General features: G+C 50.0%; 1 protein-coding gene across 2 annotated transcripts; it reads right to left on the bottom strand.

The window, feature by feature from the left end:
- Positions 1-6,771: 6,771 nt before the first annotated feature.
- ATXN1L (ataxin 1 like) lies at positions 6,772-17,367 on the bottom strand. 2 transcript variants are annotated; one of them, XM_075326039.1, is made up of 2 exons: positions 17,235-17,367; positions 6,772-9,874 (listed from the first exon to the last, which is right to left on the bottom strand). In XM_075326039.1, exon 2 carries the CDS (start codon positions 9,755-9,757, stop codon positions 7,739-7,741), a length of 2,019 nt encoding a protein of 672 aa, XP_075182154.1. In that variant the 5' UTR covers positions 9,758-9,874; positions 17,235-17,367; the 3' UTR covers positions 6,772-7,738. The 2 variants fall into 2 exon arrangements, with proteins under 2 accessions (XP_075182154.1, XP_075182153.1); XM_075326038.1 differs by having other exon boundaries at positions 17,179-17,367.
- Between the last annotated feature and the right edge of the window lie 1,238 nt (positions 17,368-18,605).

Below are 18,605 nucleotides of genomic sequence, written 5' to 3' on the forward strand. Positions count from 1 at the left end.
CATGTGCGGCAATGCTACCTGCAGGTTCCACCTACCCTCATTGTGTGCAATGCTCGGCCCCTGTGACACTCACTCAGCCGGAGTCTCAGCCACTGGTGGGACCCCCGGCCCAGGTGGAACCACCGGCCCCCACTGTCCATGTGACAGGGACAGAGTTTGCAGTATTCGCTGACAAACTTTCTGAGTCTATGGATAGATGGTCTGCTAAGATACTAGAAGCTTTGCAGTCCAGACCTGTAACACAGGCCCCGGGCACTGTTGATTCATTGCCCCCAGGCCCCCCTCGGTCGGAGCAGCAAAGTGCTCCTGGGTCGACTCATAGGTCCCACGGGGAGGACTCCGACACGGACCGCAGTCCCAGACCGACTAAGCGGGCTCGCTGGGAGCTTCCCTCGACTTCATCACACTGTTCAGGGTCTCAGCATGAGGACTCTCTGGAAGATGAAGCGGATGTGGCAGATCAGGGCTCTGATCCTGACGCCGCGCTCAACCTTGATACGCCTGAAGGGGACGCCATAGTAAACGACCTTATAGCGTCCATCAATCAGGTGTTAGATCTTTCTCCTCCAGCACTTCCGAGTGAGGAGTCAGCTTCTCAGCAGGAGAAATTTCATTTTAGGTTTCCCAAACGTACACGGAGTGCGTTTCTTGATAACTCCGACTTCAAAGATGCAGTCCAGAAACACCGAGCTTTTCCGGATAAGCGCTTTACTAAGCGCCTTAATGACACACGTTATCCCTTCCCCCCTGACGTAGTCAAGGGTTGGGCTCAGTGTCCGAAGGTGGATCCTCCAGTCTCTAGACTGGCGGCCAGATCCATAGTTGCAGTGGCAGATGGTGCATCACTCAAGGATGCCACTGACAGGCAGATAGAGCTCCTGATGAAATCCATCTATGAGGCTATCGGCGCGTCCTTTGCTCCGGCATTTGCAGCCGTATGGGCACTCCAAGCTATCTCAGCTTGTCAGTCTGAGATTAATGCAGTCACACGGGCCGCTACTCCGCAGGTTGTGTCGTTAACCTCTCAGGCGTTGGCGTTTGCGTCCTACGCCATGAATGCTGTACTGGACTCTGCGAGCCGTACAGCGGTAGCATCCGCTAATTCAGTGGCAGTCCGCAGGGCCATGTGGCTACGTGAATGGAAGGCAGACTCTGCTTCCAAAAAGTTTTTAACCGGTTTGCCGTTTTCTGGCGACCGCCTGTTTGGCGAGCAATTGGATGAAATCATTAAACAATCCAAGGGTAAGGACTCGTCCCTACCCCAGTCCAAACCTAACAGACCTCAACAACGGAAGGTACAATCGAGGTTTCGGTCCTTTCGGCCTTCAGGCAGGTCTCAATTCTCCTCGTCCAACAGGCCTCAAAAGGGTCAGAGGAACTCTGATTCATGGCGGTCTAAGGCACGTCCTAAAAAGACCGCCGGAGGAACCGCTCCCAAAGCGGCCTCCTCATGACTTGCGGACTCCCCAAACCGCATCCTCGGTCGGTGGCAGGCTCTCCCGCTTTTGCGACGCCTGGTTCCCACATGTCCAAGACCGATGGGTGAGAGACATTCTGTCTCACGGTTACAGGATAGAGTTCAGTTCTCGTCCTCCGATTCGTTTCTTCAGAACATCTCCGCCCCCCGAGCGAGCCGATGCTCTTCTTCAGGCGGTGAACACTCTGAAGGCAGAAGGAGTGGTTATCCCTGTTCCCATTCAGCAATGGGGTCACGGTTTTTACTCCAACTTGTTTGTGGTACCAAAAAAGGACGGATCTTTCCGTCCCGTTCTGGACCTCAAACTGCTCAACAGACACGTGAAAACCAGGCGGTTCCGGATGGAATCTCTCCGCTCCGTCATCGCCTCGATGTCCCAAGGAGACTTCCTAGCCTCAATCGACATCAGGGATGCTTATCTCCACGTGCCGATTGCACCAGAGCATCAGCGCTTCCTGCGTTTCGCCATCGGGGACGAACACCTTCAGTTCGTGGCACTGCCTTTCGGCCTGGCGACAGCCCCACGGGTCTTCACCAAGGTCATGGCAACAGTGGTAGCAGTCCTGCACTCTCAGGGACACTCAGTGATCCCTTACTTGGACGATCTTCTTGTCAAGGCCCCCTCTCGGGTGGCATGCCAACACAGCCTGAACATTGCTCTGGAGACTCTCCAGAGGTTCGGGTGGATCATCAATTTCCCAAAGTCAAAACTGACACCGACCCAATCGCTGACATATCTTGGGATGGAGTTTCATACTCTCCCAGCGATAGTGAAACTTCCGTTGGACAAACAGCGTTCACTACAGACAGGGGTGCAATCTCTCCTCCGAGCCCAGTCGCACCCCTTGAGACGCCTCATGCACTTCCTAGGGAAGATGGTGGCAGCAATGGAGGCAGTTCCATTTGCGCAGTTTCATCTGCGTCCACTTCAATGGGACATTCTCCGCACATGGGACAGGAAATCGACGTCCCTGGACAGCAACGTCTCCCTTTCTCGGGCAGCCAAGGCCTCCCTTCAGTGGTGGCTTCTTCCCACTTCCTTGTCGAAGGGGAAATCGTTTCTACCCCCATCCTGGGCTGTGGTCACGACGGACGCGAGTCTGTCAGGGTGGGGAGCGGTCTTCCTCCACCACAGGGCTCAGGGAACCTGGACTCCGACAGAGTCCTCCCTTCAGATCAATGTTCTGGAGATAAGGGCAGTGTATCTAGCCCTAAAGGCGTTCCAGCCGTGGCTGGAAGGCAGGCAGATCCGAATTCAGTCGGACAACGCCACGGCGGTGGCATACATCAACCACCAAGGCGGCACACGCAGTCGCCAAGCCTTCCAGGAAGTTCGGCGGATTCTGCTGTGGGTGGAAGCCACAGCATCCACCATCTCCACAGTTCACATCCCGGGCGTAGAAAACTGGGAAGCAGACTTTCTCAGTCGCCAGGGCATGGACGCAGGGGAATGGTCTCTTCACCCGGACGTGTTTCAAGAGATTTGTTGCCGCTGGGGGAAGCCGGACGTCGACCTAATGGCGTCCCGGCACAACAACAAGGTCTCGGCATTCATGGCACGGTCTCAAGATCACAGAGCGCTGGCGGCAGACGCATTAGTTCAGGATTGGTCGCAGTTCCGACTGCCTTATGTATTTCCTCCTCTGGCACTGCTGCCCAGAGTGTTACGCAAGATCAGGTCCGACTGCCGCCGCGCTATCCTCATCGCCCCAGATTGGCCGAGGAGGTCGTGGTACCCGGATCTGTGGCATCTCACGGTGGGTCAACCGTGGGCACTACCAGACCGACCAGACTTGCTGTCTCAAGGGCCATTTTTCCACCTGAATTCTGCGGCCCTCAACCTGACTGTGTGGCCATTGAGTCCTGGATCCTAGCGTCTTCAGGGTTATCTCAAGAGGTCATTGCCACTATGAGACAGGCCAGGAAACCAACGTCAGCCAAGATCTACCACAGAACGTGGAGGATCTTTTTATCCTGGTGCTCTGATCAGGGTTTTATTCCCTGGCCATTTGCCTTGCCCACTTTTCTGTCCTTCCTTCAATCCGGAATGGAAAAGGGGTTGTCCCTCGGCTCTCTTAAGGGACAAGTCTCGGCGCTCTCTGTGTTTTTTCAAAAGCGTCTAGCCAGGCTTCCGCAAGTACGCACGTTCCTGCAGGGGGTTTGCCACATAGTCCCCCCTTACAAGCGCCCGCTAGAACCCTGGGATCTGAACAGGGTGCTAACGGCTCTTCAGAAACCACCTTTCGAGCCAATGAGAGATATTTCTCTTTCTCGCCTCTCGCAAAAGGTGGTCTTCCTAGTGGCAGTCACATCACTTCGCAGAGTGTCTGAGCTAGCTGCACTGTCATGCAAAGCCCCCTTCCTGGTGTTTCACCAGGACAAGGTGGTTCTGCGTCCGGTTCCGGAATTTCTCCCTAAGGTGGTATCCCCTTTTCATCTCAATCAGGATATCTCCTTACCTTCTTTTTGCCCTCATCCAGTTCACCAATGTGAAAAGGATTTGCACTTGTTAGATCTTGTGAGAGCACTCCGGCTCTACATTTCTCGTACGGCGCCCCTGCGCCGCTCGGATGCGCTCTTTGTCCTTGTCGCTGGCCAGCGTAAAGGGTCGCAGGCTTCCAAGTCAACCTTGGCTCGGTGGATCAAGGAACCAATTCTTGAAGCCTACCGTTCTTCTGGGCTTCCGGTTCCTTCAGGACTGAAAGCCCATTCTACCAGAGCCGTGGGTGCGTCCTGGGCATTGCGGCACCAGGCTACGGCTCAGCAGGTGTGTCAGGCAGCTACCTGGTCTAGTCTGCACACTTTCACGAAACACTATCAGGTGCATACCTACGCTTCGGCAGATGCCAGCCTAGGTAGGCGAGTCCTTCAGGCGGCGGTTGCCCACCTGTAGGAAGGGGCCGTGTTTCGGCTCTATTACCGGGGTATTCTTTTACCCACCCAGGGACTGCTTTTGGACGTCCCAATTGTCTGGGTCTCCCAATGGAGCGACAAAGAAGAAGGGAATTTTGTTTACTTACCGTAAATTCCTTTTCTTCTAGCTCCTATTGGGAGACCCAGCACCCGCCCCTGTTCCCTTCGGGCTGTTGTTCTTTTGTGTACACATGTTGTTCATGTTGAATTGTTCTTTGGTTCATGGTTTAAGTTCTCCGAACATCCTTCGGATTGAATTTACCTTAGACCAATTTATAAGTTTCCTCCTTCCTGCTTTTGCACCAAAACTGAGGAGCCCGTGATGCACGGGGGGGGTGTATAGGCAGAGGGGAGGGGTTTACACTTTTAAGTGTAATGCTTTGTGTGGCCTCCGGAGGCAGAAGCTATACACCCAATTGTCTGGGTCTCCCAATAGGAGCTAGAAGAAAAGGAATTTACGGTAAGTAAACAAAATTCCCTTCTTTTCCATTTAATTGCGGATTATCAAATTGAGTGATGAAGGCCCCAAAAAAGTAAGACACACCCAGAGAAAAAAAGAGCTATGTGTTTATATAGGCATATTGGTACATAGAATGCTTACATGTTAAAATGTGTTTTAGCACGAAAATACAGTTGATTTTTTTTTTTATCTTTTTATATAACTCAACAGAAAAAGAATGAAGAGAAAGGAAAAAAAAAAAACAACCCAAAAAAAAACAAACAAAAAAAAAAAAGCTTCTGAGCTGGATACAAATATACAGTACAAATCGATTTATTTAAAACAGTTACAAAAAAGCACAACAAAATATAGATTAATGCTCTGGTAAAGATCAGGTAGCAGAAGAGGATAGAAGCACCGGCCTAAAAGTCTAAGGCTTTGTAGGATGCATATCAGGTTATTGGTTGATTAGATGACGTTTGTGTCCCGGGTACTGAAAGTGGTGACCGGCGAGACCCCCCTCCCTGACCTAAGGACGGGGGTCCGGGCCACTTAGATGTCGAATTGCACAAACAAAAAAAGGATGTGTTAACACTGGTCTGAGGCCGAAAAATAAAAGAAAGCAGTGCATTAAAGCCCCCATCCCCTGCGCACAAGCCCTGGGGCGAGGCACAAGCCCTGGGGCGAGGCACAAGCCCTGGGGCGACGCAGGCACCCGATTGCTTCTGAAGAATAATTGCTTTGCTCCTAGTATATAGAGGATATAGGATTATTAATTGCGGCGGTGGCTGTTCTTTAATTTATCCAGTGACTCGCCCGGCCTTCTTAGAAGGAAATGATGGGAGGATTTGTAGTGTCCAGTGACGATCAGAGTGCGGAAAGTCGTCGGTAGAAAAATAGCATTACTACTACGCGCCAAAGTGTTCCAGATCTGAGCTCAATATATAGAATATAAGAGGTCTCTAAAGCTTTCGGTCAGAAGGTGCAGGAGAGCCGGGGTCCGGGCTACGTATAACCTTTTTATTGCACTCAGGATGTGTTTTTTTTATTGGGTGGGGGAGGGGAGTGGGGGTGACGACCGTGGGAGCCGGCTCGGGAAATGTCAGTTACTATTACGTTCGGCCTCAAAAGTCCTGCGTATGCGGAGCTGCGAGGAATCGCTATACTAAGAAGCGCATCCCGCCTGCACCCATATCTGGAAGCTTCGAATCCCAGGAAGACGCTACCATCTCGGAATAAGTCACCCCCTTTCCCAGTGTTCTATACTTAAAGGGGTTGTCCACTATTTTGACACTGATGGTCTATCCTTAGGATAGGTCATCAATGTGCGACACCCCTCAACCCCCCACTGATCAGCTGCTCTCAGTCCTGGCGGCAGCAGCAGACAGCCCGCAATTATTAGTTCTGGTGCTGCCCCGCATTCTGATAGTGGCCGGGTACTGCACATCCGCCTCTCTCAGAGCAATAGGAGGCGGATGTGCAGTATCAGCTGTTATCAGAAGATGGGGCAGCACCGGAACAGAGCATTTCTGGCTGCCTGCTGCCTCCACCGGGACAGATAACAGCTGATTGGCGGTTGTGCTATTGGTCCCGGTAGTGGCAGCCAGAAATGCTCCATTCCGGTGCTGCCCCGTTTTCAGATAACAGCTGATTGGCAGGTGTGCCAGCAGAAGACAGGGCAGCACAGGAACAGAACATTTCTGGCTGCCTGCTGCCGCGACTGATAACAGCTAATTGGCAGGTGTGCCATCTGTCCCGGCGGCGGCAGCCAGAAATGCTCCATTCCGGTGCTGCCCTGTTTTCTGATAGCACACCCGCCAATCAGCTATCAGAAGACAGGGCAGCACCGGAACAGAGCATTTCTGCCTGCCTGCTGCCGCCACTGGGACCGATAACAGCTGATTGGCGGTTGTGCTATTGGTCCCGGTAGTGGCAGCAGGCAGCCAGAAATGCTCTGTTCCGGTGCTGCCCCATCTTCTGATAGCACACCCACCAATTACCTGTTATCAGAAGACGGGGCAGCACCGGAACAGAGCCATTTCTGGCTGCCTGCTGCTGCCACCCACCGGGACCGATAACAGCTGATTGGTGGGTGTGCTATCAGAAGACGGAGCAGCTTCAGAACAGAGCCTTTCCGGCTGCCGCCACCGGGACAGATGATATCTGATCGGCGGGGATGCGGGGTGTCAGACCCCAGCGGATCAGACATTGAGGACCTATCCTACAATAGCTCATCAATGTAAAAGTAGTGGCAACCTATGGAAATTCACACAAAAATAAGTACACCCCACACCTCTTTTGTAAATATTTTATCTTTTCATGGGACAACACTGCAGATCTGACCCTGTGATACAATGTACAGTGTCAGTGTGCAGCTTGTACAACAGTGTATATTTGGTGCCCTCTATATAACCCAACACACAGCCATTAATGTCAACAAAAAAGGGAGTACACCCCTTAGCGAAAAATGGTCAAATTGTGCTTAACGTTCCGTGATGTCCTCATGGAGGATGGAAGAGGACCTCCAGGCCCAAGAGAATTAAGCCAGTCCAGTGCTTGAAAATAATGGCGGCTGCACAAAATAGTCACACTTTGGCCATTTTCACTTAGGGGTGTACTCACTTTTGTGTGCCAAATTATTTGGAGGACATCAAATTTATACTTATGACACTGCACATTGTATCCTCAGAAAAGATAATGAAATATTTACAAATAGTGGAGGGGTGTACTCACTTTTGTGATTACACTGTATCAAATAGGGTCACCTAGAAAATATACCATCTCCCGTTTTCTGTCTGTGCGGCAGACGTTACCCTCCCGGGCCAGATTCCTCCGGCAGCAGGGACCCGGCGTCGATGATTATCCCTGTTTTCTAACTGTGCAAATTAAGGTTTGCAGAGACTTGGATACTACTTCCCTGCGTTCGACCGGCCCTCGATGGACAGCTTCACCTCCTGTGGAATGAAGGAGTGACGCGAGGGCGAGGGTCGGGCTTCTGAACTCTGTCCGCTATATCTTTGGACTCCTGGGTTGGACCAGCTTGGCAAAGCTGTGGGAAGAGGACACGAGGTCTGGGCCAGGCCATCTTTTTGGAGCGGGTTTTGCTTCTCGCTCTCTCTTTCGGGCACCTCCCTAGATTGTAACACTGCTTTCTCGATAGGATGCGGCAGAGCCTGATGAGCGCCGCCGGCGGGCGACGCACCGTTCTTGGATATACTCTGCAAGCTTATGGATATACACACGTCGCCCACTTGAAGCCGGTGGCAAGGAAGTGCAAAGAGCTGCGCAGTCTGTGACGGGCTGCACGAAGACCAGCCTTGTCCATACACAAAAAACGGGTGCTCGGGGGGGACGTCCAGACACACTTTACTTTGCTGTTCCCCCACTACGAAATGAAGGGTCACAAACCCCGGCCACTGACTCTCCTGGATGTCCACCACCGTGCTGGAATCAATTTTAAGGCCACCGCTGACTTCTGCGCTTCGCACGAAGTCCTGGGTTTGCAGGTCCTCCACCCTTTTCAGTTCGCCGGTGGCCAGCTGGATGATGGCCCCTTTCATGAAGTGTGATGGTAACGTAGTGGCATGAGGAGGCTGCGGTGCGCTCGCGGGTGGAGAGTCCCTGCCTCGACTGTGCACTTCTTGGGTTTTGGTGGCATGCGGAGACGCAGAAGACAATCTCTCAGCAGAAACGTGCGTTCCTTGCGTCGTCTCGCCATTCGAAATAAGTGCATTTTTCTCGGTGTATTTAATGGGGTGCTGTGCACCGTACACACCCCGGAGATCGCCTCGGGGCGGACTCGTAAGATTGCTGGTTCCTCTCTTGGAATCGTGCTTAATGTCGTTGGATAGATTTAATGGACTCATCCGCTCTTTTCTCTGGACAGACGGCGGGCAATACTCTTGAGAAACCATTCCTCCGACAACCCTCTGAACTTCTAGGTCTGTGTCCGGAGTGCTCCTATGGGTCATAAGAGCGACCTCCGTCCTCTGCGGGGCATGGCCTGAGTAAGTATCATAGTCCAATAGATTGTCATTTTGTCCTCTCGCCATCTCTTCCTCCGAATTGTGACCATACTGATCCACGGCCACTTGGCTCCCCCGCCTGGTGGAGGTACAATCGGATCCTCTCTGGGACCCGTTGGTGGAAGCCATCATAGTTTCTTTATCGCTGGGGGAGGCTGGATTGGGAGGACATGCTAGAAGCATTTCATGTACAGGATACCCAGCCGGCATTTGGGAAGGGTGCTGATAAAATACGGGAACTCGTCCCTTGGTGACATCCACCGGTACAACGCCCATGAGAACAGAGGGAGATTGTGTTGTGGTCACTTTACTAAAAGTTTGGGGAGATGGCGGCTGCGGAGGTGGAGTCACCCCCTCGGATATGACAGAGTTATATGGCACGTAATGGGGTATGTGAGAAGTAGCCAATGTGGAGGGTGGAGATATCACCGCGCGTTGCAGGAAGCCTGGAGGGACAGCATAGGGAACAGCATAAGGTGACCCCAAAAACTGCACCGACGTGTGAGAGATGGGAGCATAATGGATGGGTGGATACGTAATTCCTGGGTGCTGGATCAATGGTGATGCTACATTAAAGGAAGGAGGGATGGAGCCCATGTTGACCACGGGGTGGAGGCCTGGCGGGGAGAAGGTGGGGGGCACAGCAAGTTTGTACAGATTTCCATACTGATCCACGGTGACTGCCTCCGCCCCTTCTCCGGCCACTTCATACCTCACCCCGTGTCCTTGTCCTGCAGCCACCAATACTCCTCGGGGCCAGTTTGAGGTCTCGTTAGCGGATCTTTCATTAGTGGAGACGTTATCCACCTTAGGTGGCTGCTCCTCTATATTTATGGTGCTCTGAGCCAGATCCCGTTTCTTTGGTGGAAGACATTCCTGGCTCCGCTCGTGTGCGGGCTTCATGTTGCTTCCTGCTTTTGATGGGGCCTCTATGACTTTCGGCCAGCTTCATGGGTGTCTGGCAGCAATGGTTGGTGATGACACCACTTGGATTTTGTTGGCATCTTCTTGGTCTAAGAGCTGTGGGAGAAAAGAGAGGAACACATTAGTCTCAGGCACGTACTGTATTTTTTCGGTTTATAAGACACACCCCAAATTCAAAGCAAAACAGAGTGAAGGAAAAAAAAAAAAAAAAAAAAGGAGGGTCCGTCTTATAATCTAGTGGTGGTGGAGCGGGGTCACAGGAGGCAGGGGCGGTGGGTGTCCCAGAAACTGTTGGCTGTACTGGAACTCGGGCTGCGGCTGGTGAGGGCTTCAAAGAAATGGCGCCTGGAGTCAGCGCGTACACAGATTGAGCTCTTGGCTCAATGGCAAGGCGAGATCTCATCTGCGCAAGCGCCACCTCCGGGCGCCATTTTTCTTAAGTCTGCTACTGGGAGTTCAATGGGCCGGAGGTGATGCATGCGCAGATGAGATCTTGACCCGAGAGCTACATCTGTGCACACGCCGACTCTGGGCGCCATTATTTGAAGTCCTCACAGCCCACGCCACAGCCCAGCCCCAGCCGCCTCAGCCCAAGCCCCAGCCGCCTCAGCCCAAGCCCCAGCCGCCTCAGCCCAAGCCCCAGCCGCCTCAGCCCAAGCCCCAGCCGCCTCAGCCCAAGCCCCAGCCGCCGCAGCCCAAGCCCCAGCCGCCGCAGCCCAAGCCCCAGCCGCCGCAGCCCAAGCCCCAGCCGCCGCAGCCCAAGCCCCAGCCGCCGCAGCCCAAGCCCCAGCCGCCGCAGCCCAAGCCCCAGCCGCCGCAGCCCAAGCCCCCGCCGCCGCAGCCCAAGCCCCAGCCGCCGCAGCCCAAGCCCCAGCCGCCGCAGCCCAAGCCCCAGCCGCCGCAGCCTTCCAAGTCACAGCCCCAGCCGTCACAGCCCCAGCCGTCACAGCCCCAGCCGTCACAGCCCCAGCCGTCACAGCCCCAGCCGTCACAGCCCCAGCCGTCACAGCCCCAGCCGTCACAGCCCCAGCCGTCACAGCCCCAGCCGCCACAGCCCCAGCCGCCACAGCCCCAGCCGCCACAGCCCCAGCCGCCACAGCCCCAGCCGCCACAGCCCCAGCCGCCACAGCCCCAGCCGCCACAGCCCCAGCCGCCACAGCCCCAGCCGCCACAGCCCCAGCCGTCACAGCCCCAGCCGTCACAGCCGCCACAGCCCCAGTACCAGCCTCCCAGCCGTCACAGCATTCCCCCAGCCTCCTGCAACCCCTCTCCACCACCCCTGGTAAGCTACATTCAGATTATAAGACGCACCCCTCACTTTCCCCCAAATTTTAATTAAATAAGTGCATCTTATAATGGAAAAATACGGTAGGTCACGCAAAGGGATGATGGTGCCATTACACTGATGCTAGGCACTGGGACATGAAAACAACAACCCCTGCGGTATGTGCCAGATGGTAGCCAAACTATGTGGAACTAGAGATGGCCAAAAACTTTCTTAAGTGGGTCGGCCACTTAATATATGCTTTTCTATAAGACCCTAAAAGCTGCTCTTAGTTTACTCCAGGATCTCCGCAGTAACCCCTGTGCTGTTTAGATCCACAGTCTGCACGTCCATAGGAGGCAGCCATGCATCCTCCTCTGTGCAGGCGCTGAACAGTAACTGAAGAAACATCAGAAGGTCCGGTATCTTTCCAGCGCCTGCACAAAAGAGAACCCAGCCATCAATCACCCCATGTGCATGGAGGGGTCCTGACTCTGCTCCAATGACCAGGTGTGACGGAGTTTAACATGCTCAACAAGGGAGATAAGCAGTCACCAGTGGCGTCCGGCAGCATCATATTCCTATTGGGAATGCATGCTCTGCCAAACTGAGCGTATCAAATGGGGGTCAGGAAGAATACTTGTCTGGGTTGTGTGAGGCAGGTAAGTGACAGTGATGAGAAGGACATTGATGGTTGTATGGTCACCTTTCTGGCATTATGAGGTCTGTGTCAATGGAGAAATGGTCCCAATACTACTTGGGTTTATTAGAGACTTCCTGTAAGTGAAGTTCTTGGCTAAATATATCATAAAAAGAAAGAAGAACATGACACCATCGACATCAAGACCATTAGGTCGTCGCCGGCATTACCAGACTTCCCAGAAACAGCCGAGCAGCAGAAAGTAATGACACGACCCCTGGATATGACTGATTCATATTTATCCCGTAACCCAATCCCGGCAGACGGCAGCACGATGACTCCCACCCGATGACTCCCACCCGATGACAAACTCATTTTTCCCGTGCAGATACTTTATCATTAGAGATCCACATGTACATGATGACCGCAGCGGCCGTGGTGCAGGGATAGAAGCCTCCTACAAGACACCGGCTCCTTCCCAGCCTCCTCGAAAGAAACCGGCGTCACTAGTGTCCTGGGCCTCATTCACACCTGCATTGTGTAACCTATACTGAACGTAGCTATATCTGTATTTCCATAGGTGCAGGTCGGTTCTAGGATTGAGGTGGCCTTAATATATAACATCCTCTATATACTCTGAACACCGGGCTGTGTGATTGGGGTCCCACCCTAGAACCTGCCCCTTTACACAGACATACAATCACCAAAATGCTCTCCTACAATGTCCAAAAGACTAAGAACCTCCAAACTAAGGGTATGTGCGCACGTTGCTTTTTACCTGCTTTTTTGCTGCTTTTTCTTCTGCGCTGTTTAATGCCAAAATGGATGTGTTCTTCTATTCAAGCAAAGTCTATGGGAATTTGGGTTTCTTGTTCACACTATGTTGTTCAAAACGCTGCCTTTTTGTGGCAGAACTTTGGTCAAAAACTCAGCTTTTCAAAGAAGCAACATGTCAATTGTTTTTGCCATTTGGGTTTTGCACTGCAAAGCTGAGTTTTTGACCAAATTTCTGCCACAAAAAGGCAGCGTTTTGAACAACATAGTGTGAACAAGAAACCCAAATTCCCATAGACTTTGCTTGAATAGAAGAACACATCCATTTTGGCATTAAACAGCGCAGAAGAAAAAGCAGCAAAAAAGCAAGTAAAAAGCAGGTAAAAAGCAACGTGCGCACATACCCTAAGAAGTAAAGGGGACCCTATAACAAGCGCTCTCCTTCCCCTACAGGAATATAGTCTCTGGGGTCTAAGTGTGTACAGCACTGCATCAAACCCCAACACCCACAATGAGGTCATAATATTAAAAAAAATCACGTATGTCTAATAAAGAGCAAAGATCAGACCAGGCAATGGCCGAGATCTGGCCTCCAGTTCTGATCACATCATTACGATCCCTGCACAGTTCTCCCTCTTCCCCTTTTCGCTCACAGCAATGTCAAGTCTGCCAAACATAAAAGTGTATGACGAAGCCTGTGTCTTACCCAAAGTTCACAGCCAAAGAGGGGGAGCAAAGACTGCAGCTGACCAAACATTCCAGGACACAAGGGGTCCAAGGTCCCATTTCTAAAAAACATGACGCCATCCGCACCTCACTGATCAAGGATGAAATCTCTAGGAAACCGTGTTCCGATCATAAAAAATAAATATAACAAATAAATATAAAATATATATATATATATATATATATATATATATATATTATACACACACGCACACACACACACATACAGTGCCTACAAGTAGTATCAACCCCCTGCAGATTTAGCAGGTTTGATAAGATGCAAATAAGTTAGAGCCTCCAAACTTCAAACAAGAGCAGGATTTATTAACAGATGCATAAATCTTACAAACCAACAAGTTATGTTGCTCAGTTAAATTTTAATAAATTTTCAACATAAAAGTGTGGGTCAATTATTATTCAACCCCTAGGTTTAATATTTTGTGGAATAACCCTTGTTTGCAATTACAGCTAATAATCGTCTTTTATAAGACCTGATCAGGCCGGCACAGGTCTCTGGAGTTATCTTGGCCCACTCCTCCATGCAGATCTTCTCCAAGTTATCTAGGTTCTTTGGGTGTCTCATGTGGACTTTAATCTTGAGCTCCTTACACAAGTTTTCAATTGGGTTAAGGTCAGGAGACTGACTAGGCCACTGCAACACCTTGTCTCTGATGGCCTTGGAATGCTCCTTTGGCTTTCCCATGTTGACCAAGTATGAGTGCTGTTCACAAGTTTGGGGAGGGTCTTAATTAGTCAGAAAAGGCTGGAAAAAAGAGATAATTAATCCAAACATGTGAAGCTCATTGTTCTTTGTGCCTGAAATACTTCTTAATACTTTAGGGGAACCAAACAGAATTCTGGTGGTTTGAGGGGTTGAATAATAAATGACCCTCTGAATAAACTTTTCACAATTTAAAAAAAAATAAATAAAAAAAGAAATAACATTCTTTTTTGCTGCATTTCACACTTCCAGGCTGATCTACAGTCCAAATGTCACAATGCCAAGTTACTTCCGAATGTTTAAACCTGCTAAATCTGCAGGGGGTTGAATACTACTTGTAGGCACTGTACATATATACACACACACACCTATACACACATACATATACACACACATATATATACACACAGGCAATGTGGTATGAAAACCCGGCATTCGATAGAATACCTAGGCAATGTATACAATCCCTGTCTTTTTCAGACAAGGTATGAAATATCTGCGTTGTTCTATACTTTCCCTAGGCCTTACATAAAATGTCTAGGTATTATAAAGAATAACAAGAACAGCTCAGGGCAAAGTCTGATATAATGCCCAGATTGGAAAAGTCTTTATAGTAACAAACAGTCAAAAAACTAATGAAAGAAGAAATCCTAAATGAACAATAGGAAATCTTTACTGGGAAAAACATGAAACAGAAGTGTCATTCCTGACTTTTAGTCTTTAGTAACAAACAGTCAAAAACATGAGAGAAGAAATGCAAAATGAACAACAGGATCTCTTTGCTGGGGAAAAAGAAAAAAAAAAGGAATCAGAAGTGTAATTCCTGACTATTTGTTGCAGCACAGGAGGCTAGAATGACATTTTAATGCTAAGGGCAACTGATCCAGTGTCACAGATCTGCTGCTGCCTGCTCTGTCCACCTACTTTTGGACGGACCACCCCTGTAGTATTCTACACTCCGCCTGTTTGTCATTTAGGTATTCTATAGAATCAATAGGAAATGTATGAACATCTGATGTATTTCATGCTTTGACGACCCATTTCCGGCATTGTATACATTGCCTAGGCATTCTATAGAATGCCTGTTTTTACACATTGCCAATGAGATTGTATATATATATATATATATATATATATATATATATATATATATATATATACGGTATATATATATACACACACACACACATATATATATACACACACATATATACATACACATATATATACATACACATACATATACATGCACATACATATACATACACATACACACTATATATAATATGCTATACTATACGGTACAAATATATAAAATATATACGGTATACGATAATACAATCCGAGAGCCCTAAAGACTGTACAGACGAGTGTGCACACGGATTGGTCTACACCTTTATAGACTTTCTATGGATCTTCACACCACTTGTGCGCACGCTGTCTGCTGAGCGGATGGTGGGGGTCTCGTGATCCCACCAATCTAAAGCATATTGAAAAGACGATCACATATATATTAAAAACGAACAGTGCAAATCATAAAGCTTCTCTATGTAAGGTCCATTTTTCATCAGCCTCCTGGATCTGATTTCATTCATTCGCAGAACAATTCCCCCCCATTTTCTCCAGTGCTCGGAGGACACATGGATGGCGTTCGGGTGCTATCTGTTTTAGGGATCCATTGATTTGAATGGATGAATTTGATCCGAGACTCAAATCAAGACGGAAGCCCCATAGACTAGAAAGGGAATATCCTACCTGTGAAGAAAACGTCTGAATGAGGCCTCTCCCCAGCCAGTAGGGAGTGATCCCTCCAACAGAAGATGAAGGATTTACTAATCATCAAGTTACTGTTAGATCAACTAGCGACAGACGCCATAAACAAGGAGCGATCGTCACATAACCGCCCACATCCGTATACACCAGGGATCACTCTGCATGCGGAGACCACATCGATACCTTAGGTCCCCGAATGCTACCTAATCACAGAGCACATAGGGAGCAACATCACTGGCTTGCACACAAGTCAACGGCTGTGAAATACCTCCATAGACTTCTATGGGAAGCAATAATGCTGCCGCTCAGATCGACCTTGTGCGGATAGTTGCATTGTGCAATAAAAATCTAATTTGCAACTTTTTAAAAAAATTCTCACCATAAATATCACCCGAAATGAAGTGATCGGACTCAACACTCGATCTCTGGGAGGTGTGGATCAGCAGTGTAGGACCCCATATGCCTACAGGACCACCTACATCTATGGGACCCTCTAGGTCTACCTATCGAACCTCCTAGCTCTACCTACTGGACGCCTAGGTCTATGTGGTTCCCTAGGTAGGTTTACAGGACCTTTAGGTCTACAGGACCCCATATGTCAACCTATTGGATCCCCTAGTTCCACCTACAGGACCCCCTAGTTCTATCTACAGGACTCCTAGGTCTGTGGGACCCCCTATTTCTACCTAAAGGACCCCCTTGATCTTCAAGATCCCCTAGGTCTACCTACAGGGCCCCTTAGGTCTATGGGACTCCTATCCTAGGTCTATCTACTGGGCCCCTCAGGTCTATGAGACCCCCTACCTCTACCTACTGGATGCCTTAGATATATGGGACCCCCTAGGTCTACAAGCCACCTAGCTCTATGGACCCTCTAGGTCTATCTACTGGGCCCCTCAGGTCTATAGGACCCCCTACCTCTACCTAACAGGCCCCCCAGGTCTACCTACTGGATACCTTAGGTCTATGGGACCTCCTAGGTCTATGGGACCCCCTACCTCTACCTATCGGGTCCCCTACGTTTACCCTACCTATGAAACTCCCTAGGTCTACCTATCAGACCACCTAGTTCTACAGGACCCTCTAGGTCTACGTGACCCCTACTGACTGACCGGTGCCTCCGTTTCGCCTGTCGTACACCATAACGGCCATAATGCCGCTCGGTGACATTGCACCTAGTGACAGTCACGAGGTAACTCACGATATATCGCGACGCAGCCCCCTGTCAGGAATAGCCCCCCCTGCTGGATTTCCAGTGGTATCACCACCTCAGTATCAGTCGCAGGAGACTCGCTGTTACGATTTTGCAGGTCGCAGACAGATCGCACAGATTTTTTGGCATTTGCCCCAGACAAAATATGTCATCCTGGTACTTGTAGTGCCCCCAGCAGAGGATCCCCCTCCCCCAGGCCCGGAGATAACTCCCGGTAACATGTCTGAGGCCGGCGGTGCGGAGGCTGCCGGGGCGCTCACCGCACAGGGCCCGGGCTATGGCGGCTCACCGGCACATCTTCTCATGGTGGGGGCGCGCTCCAGTCCGTACACACCGCGCACTTACATCCCGCTCTTCCCTTTCCTGCTCCCGGCCTCTCCTCTGGGTTCCCCGGACAATCTCTTATCCGGCCCCGGCGCCTCCTTGCGGCCTTTCCCGGGCACAGCAGCCGTCGCGTCACCGTGACGATTCCTTAGCAACCGACGTCTAAAAATTGCGTGTGCAGAACGTCCCGCCTAGCAACCGCGGCCCACGGGACTTCTCAATGTCGTCATCAAAAGGAGCCGGAAGAAAATCGTGGGGCGGGGTTGCTATGGAGATAAGAAGAGGGAAAAATACCTTCTGTAGTTTTTAGTTGTTGCCACTGGAGGGCAATAGTGAACACAGAAGAGTGCAATAAAAGTCATATTGTATTGTCTCTATAGAGTTATATACACTTATTACATCTAATATTATGCTCCAGAGCTGCACTCACTATTCTGCTGGTGCAGTCACTGTGTACATACATTACATTACTGATCCTGAGTTACCTCCTGTATTATACTCCAGAGCTGCACTCACTATTCTGCTGGTGCAGTCACTGTGTACATACATTACATTACTGATCCTGAGTTACCTCCTGTATTATACTCCAGAGCTGCACTCACTATTCTGCTGGTGCAGTCACTGTGTAAATACATTACATTACTGATCCTGAGTTACATTATAGTCCAGAATTGCACTCGCTATTCTGCTGGTGCAGTCACTGTGTACATACATTACATTACTGATCCTGAGTTACATTATAGTCCAGAATTGCACTCACTATTCTGCTGGTGCAGTCACTTTGTACATACATTACATTACTGATCCTGAGTCACATCCTGTATTATACTCCAGAGCTGCACTCACTATTCTGCTGGTGCAGTCACTGTACATGCATTACATTACTGATTTTGTACTGATCCCGAGTTGCCTCCTGTATTATCCTCCAGTGCTGCACTCACTATTCTGCTGGTGCAGTCACTGTGTACATACATTACATTACTGATCCTGTACTGATCCTGAGTTATCTCCTGTATTATACTCCAGAGCTGCACTCACTATTCTGCTGGTGCAGTCACTGTGTACATACATTACATTACTTATACTGTACTGATCCTGAGTTACCTCCTGTATTATACTCCAGAGCTGCACTCACTATTCTGCTGGTGCAGTCACTGTGTACATACATTACATTACAGATCCTGTATTACTTTGTGTATTATACTCCAGAGCTGCACTCACTATTCTGCTGGTGCAGTCACTTTGTACATACATTACATTACTGATCCTGAGTAACATCCTGTATTATACTCCAGAGCTGCACTCACTATTCTGCTGGTGCAGACACTGTGTACATGCATTACATTACTGATCTTGTACTGATCCTGAGTTGCCTCCTGTATTATACTCCAG

This window comes from Anomaloglossus baeobatrachus, chromosome 10, assembly GCF_048569485.1.
Source record: "Anomaloglossus baeobatrachus isolate aAnoBae1 chromosome 10, aAnoBae1.hap1, whole genome shotgun sequence".
Taxonomy (NCBI): Eukaryota; Metazoa; Chordata; class Amphibia; order Anura; family Aromobatidae; genus Anomaloglossus; species Anomaloglossus baeobatrachus.

Coding starts and splice junctions, on each gene's coding strand:
- ATXN1L (XM_075326039.1), bottom strand. CDS start 9,757: ATGAAGCCCGCACACGAGCGGAGCCAGGAATGTCTTCCACCAAAGAAA.